We start from the raw sequence: 10,972 nt of genomic DNA, 5'->3' as shown, positions 1-10,972 counted from the left end.
CTGCGTAAAATTCCAAATATACAAAAATCATTAGTCTTTGAATTAAAAACTTCTTTGAATGCTACTTTTACAGTGTTTTTGGTATTCGAAGAAATGGCAGTCTTTGGGAAAGATCTAGCGAATAAGGGAGAATTTGGCAAAATTTCAGATTCTTCACTGTGAATTGCTTTCAATAATTTTTCTCAAAACGTTATCATCAACTTCCTTGGCTCATTTCCAATGAAAAGTCACCAATCTTGAATTCTACACATCAACATTGAAATATCCTAACATTTACACAACTTTCTCCACTTTCAGTATTTTTTTACCGCAATTATTCATCACGTTAGATAATAATTTCCAACCAATTGTAATCCAAATTTGTTTACTATCTAATACACCTGCAATATAACAAATTCCTTTTTTTCGATCGTTGCGTATGAAAATTGACGATCGAACAAAATTTAATACACGGCGCAAATCCGTCAATTTCAGCAATTGAAAAAATCACGTTCTGTTTGCAGTAACTTAGTAGGTAATTGAACATTTCAGCGAATTTCTATTCAACCGCTATTCCTACGTGGACAGTGTGAAAGATGTTTGAATTCACTGTGTTTTTGATAACTTCGCAGCTACCTCTATGCGAGAGAGGGCATGATCCTTAAATCGCGAGACGTCAGAAATGCTGATCTGCAGGTTTCTGCGTCGACAGGAGCTTCAAATCGTTCCCCGGACGAAGAACTTGCACGTAATTTGTATACAACAACGCGGAATGTTGTTCGTGGCGTTGCTTTGCCAACTTGTTAGATAAATTCACACCGGCAGATATGGATCTCTTGTCGCGTTTACGCTTCGTTTTAGATTTGATAACATCGGATGTTTGTTATGAAGTGTCGCTCCGTGAAATGTTTCCTTGCTCCGCGGACTCGTCTCGAAATAGTCGACAATGTAAAAATACCGACTATATTGTCGCTTTCTGAATAAATTTACATACGGAAACGTTAATAAATTTAGATCGCGCGGATTTATATTTAGCCGCCGGATTCTGGAACATCGTGCACCGGTAAAAGAAAAAGAATCTTTCATGAGAAAGTGATGTTTATTAAACTGCTTGTTTTAAGATGACTATCTGGGGAAACTTGATTAGAGATCTGTGTAGTGAGAGAGTTTTAAGACGTACTTCGGCTCTCGTTTCAAGTGTTTACTTATCGTTATGTAATTTTTAAGTGTTTGACGCATGCTGTTTAATTAATCGTTCAAAATTTAATTGTAACTTGACACATATGTGCAGTTTTCTCGATTCTTCGTAGGGCTTATGAAATTCAGTTTACACGACTTAGGCGTGAAACGAGAGAAACGAAAATGCAGTTAAATTTGAGATTACACTGAGAAATTATTGTTAGCCAACATTATTTTAATTACAAAGTACGTAAAATGAATTAATCCAGTTTCTGAAATCCTACTACAGAAATTTTTAGATAAGAGTTATCGTTTGCCTTATTATTCATTTTACCTAGGAATTTATTCAATATTGTTCAGTATTCAACGATTTCAATATTCTACACTTTATAAGTTTCCATTTTTTAGTTCGTTTTTGTTAAGTCTTCTTTTGCTTTACGAAGAATTTTAGGTACTGGAAGAATAATTAAATTTTAACAGAAACTTTTGCTTGCAAATAAAGAAATAAACAAGTAACTTTCAGTCAAATTCGTCTTTCCTTTAACTTCTATTGTCTCAAGTGTTGTCTACTAATTACTTCAAATTTACGCAATTTTCTTAGCTTCATCGGTTATAAATAATTCAATTACCGATAGGCATATTTTCACAAGTATCAGGTGTATAAATTAATTCGGCGCCCTTTTTCACACACTTTGATACTTATTTACAAAAAAACCAAACACAATTTTAATATTCAAAATAATCTTCATTATATTGACTTAAAATCGCCATATTTTTTCAGATAGGGAATTCATCAGTTACAAAATAATCTCCATTATTTTGAATTACCTTTTTCCATTTATCGAGTAACCGACGAATTCCCTATTTAAAAAAATACAGCGATTTTAAGTCGATAAACTCGTCAAGACTTTGCGAGGAAAGGTACCGAATTAATTTTTACACCTAACAAATAATAAATCCACCCAAGAATGGAGTAAGCTTCACCTCCAATACGTAGAACTTTCTGTTCCCCTTCACATAGAGAGAGAACTTGAACCGTTCAAATTACCACCTGCTAATTACCACGAACTCATACGGTTCCCGTTTATCGCCCCACGGGTCCTGTAGCCTAATTAATAATTCGCCGATAAACGCTTCCGCGGTTGTCGCGGGGGGAGGGCAAGAATGCTAATTCGTTCTGAAATCGGGTTCAATCGTCGTTTCCGTGTCGCTTTCGAACGATCGAAAATAGCAGGTACTTACTCGAACCAGCGCTGGTATTACGTAGCCAGCAAAAGAGAACATTAATCTGTTACCGACCGCGTAGCACCAGCAATGAAATGTTTGCCTAGCTGCTCGTGTTATGTAGATTAGTTATCAGATACACTGGTTTCGAGTTCGCGCTGGAACTTCGGTACACTATTCGATCCCTCTAGCAGTCCCGCTGAGAATGTAAATTGGACATCCGCAAATTTATCGCGGTTCGTGTGTGATTTCTTCATTCTGATCCTCTCTACTAGCAGAGAGGCCTAGGAGTTTAGTTAAGAGGACGAGCGATCTTCAAAGCGGAATCATGTCGAAAGTTAATTGCTATCTCGCCAACGAATTGTCCGTTACAGACTGCGCGCATACTTTTCTCCTGTCTGGATTAGTTTCAGAAGAGGTATTCGCGAAATAAACACTGCCGGGGTCTCGTTGTTTCGTGATATTTGATAGACTGAACGACAGTTAAGGTATGCATCAGTTTAGATAGGCATCTCACCGATAAGTATCTACGCTCTGAGCAAAGATTGTACGAAGATATTAATTTTTAAGTATATCAGGAAGGTGTTTTTCTATATTTACTATATAATTATGATTTTTGAACCGTAGATTAAAAATTGATTTCGATAAGGAGTACCTACGATTAACAAGTTCTACATGTGTTTCAAAACACATATTTTTGTAACGACATGTAGATCCTAACGATCCAGCGAGAATTGTTTTTTGATCGTAATTCCTCGTATTGAAATAAATAGGTAAAATTTAATTTAAACCTTAGATATTTATAAAACAAATCTCCAAATTGTTTGCAGCAATTATTCGGTTATTGAGTAACCCTCATGGGCTAATAAATTCGATTACAGCTATTTCGATTACAGTTTTAGTATTACTATTTGATAACAATATTCATTTACAATTTACAATAAATTTTCTAACAATCCGATAACTCGAACTACCTACTTCATCTCACGTAACACCGTGTCAATAAATTGGCAACACGATATTCCAGTGATAAACCGATTATTCGCAGACTGCATGCATCCCAATCGAACTATCTTTACACCAAACAAAGCTCCGGTTCATCGTCCTCTCTACAATTAACACCACAGCTATCTACAAACCATGACATCAAAAAATCCCACCATGTTAACATCACAGGTACAAATAGTCCCAACCAAAAGCGGAAAGAGAAAAACGCGAAAGACGTGAATTGCACGCGGAGAGATCTTCCAGTCGTATGAATAAACGCGACAATCTTATCAAAAGGATAAGCATATCTCGCAGCAACAGAGTAACAAATCCACGAATCCTCACGTCCATGATCGGCGGAATACAGATATGCAGCGATCTTTATTAGCCGAATTATCCGCCGAAGTACATTCCAAGGAAACCTATCAGATGTACGATACGATTTTATTCGATGTTTCCCTTCTCGTTATGGCTCCAACTATATACCCGACCACTTTAATGAAACGCGCCTCTTAACGAGACTAGCTTCGAGCCGGACGTTTACCACGTCTTTATTTCAATCTCTTTTGCCTGTTCGATCAGCCTGTCTAATCGCAGAGCGTCGGTGGCTACCTCGGAATCTCTGTGACGTTCGTTCTCTGGCTTTCTGGTGTGCCTCGCGCGCAGAGGTAAGAGACAGAAAGAGATATAGAGACTCGGTAGTATCGTTGAAACGGTACATGAAAACTATTCCGGATCGTGTCCCGTCTTTTACCTCCCGTCGCACATTATCGCGATGTACGTCCACTTTGATTTTGTTTCGCTCGATATCTGCATGCTTTATCGACGTGGCTAGGCCGCTCTCCACACTCCAGATTGCTCTGGAATTCGTGACGTTAAGACGAATTTATTGTTCGCTCGAGTGTACACCGGGCAATTTTAATCTCTGCTCCGCGACACGTACCTGTTCTGTCAGCGTGTTTGATTAAAGGGAGCTCTCTTGCTGGCTAGAGCTGAGAAACTCCAAGACGGTTTTCTCGGCCTCTTCTTTTTGGTATAATAGAGATTCGTGTAGGTACGACCTGTTGGGTGGAATAGCGACTCAGTTGCTCGTTAGTAGAGTTTATTGAATGTCGTCGGTTCACTTGATTAAGATTCGACAACTGTGATGTTACCACCGAGAGATGTTTTCTAGATTTTACATATTGAAAAATCGCACTTTCGCATGTTGTAATCGACACTGACGGCGACGCAAGGTATCGATCGCGAACGTTGACCGATTTTTAGTTACCGATTACGAGGTTCTTTTGGTCTAATTCGATATGTTAGCGACACTGTGTAATACTTCCAGTTCTTTCGGTTCATTTTTGTTTTTTCTAGAAATATAATAAATGTACAATGGATACATGGTATTATCGTCGAAGCTAATACAGTAATTTGATCATACTGTAACCGAAGTATTTCCTAGATGATCGTGAAGAACAACATCGTTTGGTCGAACAGGGAAGATAAATCAAAGGTGAAATCGCGGCAATTTATCACGGGACAAAGCATCAATTTCCACATCGGAAAGAATTCGAATCATCGTGTTCGGATGGTTGTATAACGTTGAAGACCGCCTTTGCCACGAAATCGAATCAAATTCCAATTTCCTCGATACACGAGCCACGGACGGCTGTGGAAACGTGGCAAAAATCGCGAAAGTAACAAGATTAATCGGCCATTAAACGTATCCTCCTGTGAAATGGTACACAGTCAAGAGTGTATCAACCCCAGGGAAACGTATTCCTTTTGTTCAATACTAGTTACAGCGGAGCGGTAGAAAGAAAGGAACGAAACAGGGAACGATAGTAGTTAAGGGCTAAACCTGTTTCTCAGGCTCGCACAGCTGCTCCTGTATTTCGATCAAACGTCATCGGCTTTAATTAAGTCTCGAAAACGTCGATGTAATTGATCGTACCGACGACCACCGATTCGTTGTTCGCCCACAAATTAAAACAGATGGATTTTCTGCGAACGATTGCGAGACAGAATGACTACATCAGATTGTAGAACTTGCTCCCTGTGTTGGAGAATTATTAACGTAAGCTTCGAGGGAAAACGTGAAACGTTCTCAACGTGCCGATTGGATGCGGTGAATTGGATATGCTATCACGGGTACGTAGAGATATAATTAACGATATTTTTGGATAAATAAACGTGTCAAGAAAATTCTTAGGAGCGAAGATAATTACTTCTTTCGCAGAATTTCTTCGGCAATGTTTATGTTACTAAACACGATAACGCCGTAAAATATTGAAACATTTTTAGACACAAAAGAAATTACTCTAAAAAAAGACTAATAATACAAAAAGTGCTAAGTTGTGGCAAAATTTAATATTTTTTACCGTGGATTTGTTTTCAATAATTTTTCTCAAAACGTTACCATCGACGGCCCTATCTAGTTTTCCTCTTAGCTCATTTCCAATGAAAAGTCACCAATCTTGAATTTTGTCCAGCAACGTTGAAGTGTCCCCTAACATTTACATAATCTTCTTCAAATGCTAAATTTATATTTTCAGCAGTTTTTTCAAGTTTAAACTTATGCAACAAAATTACATTGTTCATCAAACAATTGTATTTTGAATTTTTTTTATAAAAATTCAGAAAACTTAATACATGGTACAAGTTTGCCAATTTCAGCTGTTGGAAAAACATTTCATTACCAACCTAATGGTACCTAATTCCTACTTCCTTCAAAACTTTTCAAATATCTTTACACTTGCATGTAAACTCGTAAATCTGCCTAAACAGCTACCTACCTAAGTTCCCAACGGAAACACCACTTCTACATACATAGAAAGCACCATAAGAAGGCCAAACAAACTTGCACGGAACCCTTCTACAATCTTCCTAACTCCTCATCCTATCCTAACACTATGCTCGTTAAAACGAAATCATTTACCAGAAGATCAACCGTGGTTCGTAGGTCGGACCGTGTGGCCGATTTTCCTTTCCCGGTTGCATTTTTCTAATTTAGATGGATGCGATAGCGTATCACGGAGGAAGAAAAGGTGAAGGGAAACGGTTGGCGTCGCGTGGCACACAGCCGTTTCATTTTCTTTCCCGTGGAGTGCCACGGCGTTCTATCGAAGGCCGTATGCTACACAGAGACGATTTTATCGAAAGGAAGAGCAATGTTATTTTTTTTTTCTCGATGAACAGTTTGACTTACCGAGCCGTAAAGAAGACCACAGGAATCCATGCATAGGTACAGGCAGGTCGCGACACCTTGGATCCTCAGTTGACCCCTGGACACGGACGTTCGTTGAAATATCGCTGGAAAAGAAGAAAGAAACGAGACGATTAATGTGGGCTTTTTAACGTGTTCACTGTTGATTAATTGTTATTGGATCTTAATTTCGCGGATAACTAGGTTATTTTTCCAACGGAATTTCTTCTTAGGTATGCGGTGGGATCTGATAAGAGCGAGCTAATTTGCTCGGAATAGGTGACCCTCTGGTGAAACTATAAATAGTCTTTTGCTGAACAGAGGAGTAACCATGTTTGCTTACCCTTTTCACGACTGAATTATTTCTTGAAGAATTTGTCGTTTATCTGTCGATTATCAACTTTTGTTTCAGTATTCAAATAGGACACATGCGTCCCATTGGTCGCAAAAGGGTTAAACATGACAATATTTTGAGATTTTGTATGAAAAGACAAATTATACAGATTTCAACCAACTATTACAAAGTAATGTTCTAAAATACATAGAGAAACCCATCTAATCATAATTTCTAATGAAACTTTATATTTTAGAATATTGCTTCTAAATTATTTCTTTTATCTCAAATAAATAATACTATAATTAGTTTCTAACTCGACTCATTCTTCGATGTTACATCTAATTTTGAGGCTGAATCATTGCACCTGAAATTAAACAAGACTCAATAGAGCACTGTTGGGTGATTCTGACTCCTCTACTTTTCACGAATAAGTCAGAGGTCTATTAGGGGCTTGCTAAGAAAAACATCGACCTTTTTTACCATTTATTTTCCGCATGCTAACCACATGGGTGTTCATATATATATATATAGACATATATGTATATCCTGCTATACCAAATGTAGCTTGTTTCTTGGCTCTAGTGCAGAATATAATTATTCCTGTTTTTCACCGTATGGAAATAAAATGTACATTTTCCAGCGAACCGACCGGTGTATCCTTCACCCGAAGGCATCCATTACGGAAATTGAAACACGCTAAGGGACGAGTAAATCGTTGTACTAGTTGAGAAAGGATCAGGGTTCAAGCCTAATTATTGGCAATATCACGAAGACATGTCGTAAGTAATAACTGTCGTTCCTTTCGTCCCTCTGCTCGTATTTTATAATCACAATTATTGCGTGTAACACTATCGGTGTGTAGTAACCTACTTGTTGGTAGGCTAAAAATAATCGTAAGAATACTGTTCGTGGCATCAGAGATTCAATTAAGGATTGGTCAAGGGAGAAAATGTGACGTATAAATAATTCAGCCACTCACAAGCCTTAAGTGATTAACTCTAGTTTTTGAAATAAAAAACAATTTTATAAATTTAATATGATGTGCAGTTAGTCACTTTGGCTCCCCTAGTGGCTCAGTTATGTCACGTGGCCCGCGCTGGAAAGAAACAAATTGAGGAAGAGTGTATTTTTGTAGTCTTCCTTTTTGAATGGATTCGAGGTACGTGGAAAATGACAGTCAATCTAACGAAATGTTTATCGTCTGTATTGTTGAAAAAGTACAAGCAGGCAAATTCTTATAAAATTTTGCGTAGCTTATGTGATATTTATAGTATTCTGCCTAATTTTGCAAGGCAGATATGTGTGTACATACAGGGTGTTACGTTGAAACGAGAATTGAAGCTATTAAAAAATGTTCCTACAAAAGTTGTTTGGTATAAAAGGGCACATTATGTGGTACAAATAATTTTTTTGTAGATGTCGTAGTGGGGGAGATATTACAGTCAAGTTAATATTTTTAAATGGAACATTGTATTTTTTAATTCACAATATTGTAGTAGCGTTTGTTGAGATGAATTCAATGATGTCCCACACAGAGTCATTTTGTTTTTCGTATTTTTGTTATCTTTTTTTTACAAATCTTCAAATGATCTATGTTCATATAACATTTTTCTTTTATTTATAACTATCGAGTACACTGACAAAGTTTGTTTGGAAAAAATTGGGGCACTCTGTATATAAGAGATCAAGAATACGTTATAAACTAACATAGGCTTGTAAATGCTAGTTTTTCTCATTCTACACGTACATTTGTACGATGTAGATTTCTTTAGAGAAATATTACGTTGTGTAAATTTTTGTAAAAATTTAAATTTTTTATTCTAACATACGGTGAACCTTTAAGATACAGGTACGTGTCTAAACTGTTACCGTTTGTATTATTATTTTAAAAGGCAATACATGATCAATACTATATCTATGTAAAACTCGAGTTACACGTTCGAAACTGGAACTTAATCGTATGCATATTTGTATATTGATATACTGATTCTATTAGTAAGATGTGTATAATTAATCGAAGAAACACGGCCAGGTTGTAAATTAAGCGAGCCGTGAACAAGGGTACACGCAAATGTGTAGAATAAATAAAAACGAAGAAGAACAATCAAACAAGAACTGCTGGAATCAAGAGTATTAATTTTCATGCTGGGTTAAATGTGCTTCTAGGAGATAGAATATGAATTCCCTTAAACTTTACGAGCTTATAATTTAAGTAACGAAGGATTTTGTCAAAATCAAGATAATTTTTTTCTCGTCTATACACACTATTAATTTACGAATGCGACGAAGTCTCTAATGTTTCATAAATAATGCACGTTTGCTTAACTTTATTTCCTTTTAATATAGAATTTTAAGAAATTTAATTTCTGGACGTTTACGCACTTGAAATATGTCGAAATGTGCGAATAAAGTATGCGAAATATGAAAACACAATATACACTGCTGTTTGTAATTATTAGGACACCCGTTGTATTTCTGTAGAAAGTATTACACGATTTAAATTACGTTGTGTTTCTATAGAAAGTATTGTATGACTTAAATTACATTTCTTTGCCAAAGTTAGTGTCATATATTAGCAAAAATATACATATGTATTCGTTATACTTCAAGATTCTGGAATAAATTTGTTTCTTTTAGGATCTTAATAATTTTGTAATGACGTTTGTGAGTCAAGTAATTTCATATTAAACTTGTAATGACAAAGAGGCTTGCTGCACATTGAGTAAGTAGATTTTAGTAAAATTTAGTAGATTTAAGTATAATAGAATTCAGTGGATTTTAGTAAATTTCTGTAAGTTTCAAAAAATTTGAATAGATATTAGTAAAATACAGTAGATTTCAGTAGATTTTATTAAATTTTTTATTAAATTGTATTACATTTTTCTAAATTTCTGAAGGTTTCAGAAAATTTAAATAGATACAAATAGAATGCAGTAGATTTTATTAGATTTTAGTAGATTTCAATAGATTTCAATATAGCTTCGTATTCATGTTTCATGAATACTAAGTAAGAGTATACATATCTCACTAAAGGAAATAATATTCTATTTATCACTTTAACCCAGACCGAACAGAGTAATTCCACCAATGAAACAGAATTTTATTAATAATCACCACCGCAAAATACAGAAACGTACCACCGCGACACTATTTAATACCGGTGCATAATATTACAATCCATCAAACACTGACTGTTTTCCGAACAAACTTTCTTCTCGGAAGCACTGAAAAGAACGCGTTCACTGAAACGAAACGGTATCTAGGCTCGTTACTTAATCCGGTTCCTTTTTTTTTTATTTCTCTCCCTCTCTCCACAAGTTTCTGCACAAGTTATCCTTTATTACCGACGCCCCTAAGCGTTTTTCCTTATCGCTCAGCTCGTTCAAGATGAACGCGATGCTGTCGTTACGATTAGACACGCGATCAGAAGCGCGTACCATGATCCCGACCACGCGACACCTGCGTCCTGTAAATTTTGCCAACATGTAAACTCCATTCGGACGTCTCCTTTTCTCCCTCTTGTCTTTTCCTTCTTCGCGCCCGCGTAATTAAATAAATACTTCATTTTCTCTGGTGGCGCGCGTACACACACACACACATACGTGAGACACCACTAGAACGAAGGAGAGTAATCGTGGTCACGTTTAAATGGAATTCAGGAGATGAGCGACGAGACACGTTCGCGGAATGGAATGAAAAGTTGCTGTGAAGTGGCAATTTGTTAATGTAAACTGACGTCTCGGGCTGCCCTCACGAAGGCAACTCGCGAAGCGTGTAATTTTTCTGCTTTCTTTGTCACACCTTCATTAAAACTACAGTACGCCTTTACTTTTTTGTACAACCTGTCGTGAATGAACAGCTGAATGAAAGATATGTAAGCATACGTTCAGAGCTCGTCTTTTTTCGATGTCCGGGTGAAGTTTCAGATTATTCGTCGCTGTTCTTAGTTTGTATATGTATTGTAGCGTTGTGGAAATTTCTATAGTACAGAGGAAATTGGAGAATGTTTATTCATCCAGTTTCGCGAAGTTGCAATGGCAACGTGACGTGAAACGGTGGCTTTAAACTCTGGTTGA

The 10,972-nt window shown here is 36.6% G+C and overlaps 1 protein-coding gene across 1 annotated transcript in view; it reads right to left on the bottom strand.

Annotated features, from left to right (window-relative positions):
- LOC108574500 overlaps positions 1–8,348 on the bottom strand; it is a gene marked incomplete at its 5' end in the record, with an annotated part of 74,606 nt that extends 66,258 nt beyond the window's left edge. Inside the window, 3 exons of the mRNA XM_017937105.1 lie at positions 1,676–1,691; positions 6,563–6,666; positions 8,258–8,348. Coding sequence (XP_017792594.1) covers positions 1,676–1,691; positions 6,563–6,666; positions 8,258–8,348 — 211 coding nt within the window. The remainder of the gene's footprint in view (positions 1–1,675; positions 1,692–6,562; positions 6,667–8,257) is intronic.
- Positions 8,349–10,972: the final 2,624 nt, after the last annotated feature.

Source organism: Habropoda laboriosa, unplaced genomic scaffold (genome assembly GCF_001263275.1).
Source record: "Habropoda laboriosa isolate 0110345459 unplaced genomic scaffold, ASM126327v1 scaffold193, whole genome shotgun sequence".
Taxonomy (NCBI): domain Eukaryota; kingdom Metazoa; phylum Arthropoda; class Insecta; order Hymenoptera; family Apidae; genus Habropoda; species Habropoda laboriosa.
The sequence above is the reverse complement of the archived record's forward strand: the minus strand, read 5'-3'. Positions and strand labels throughout refer to the sequence as shown.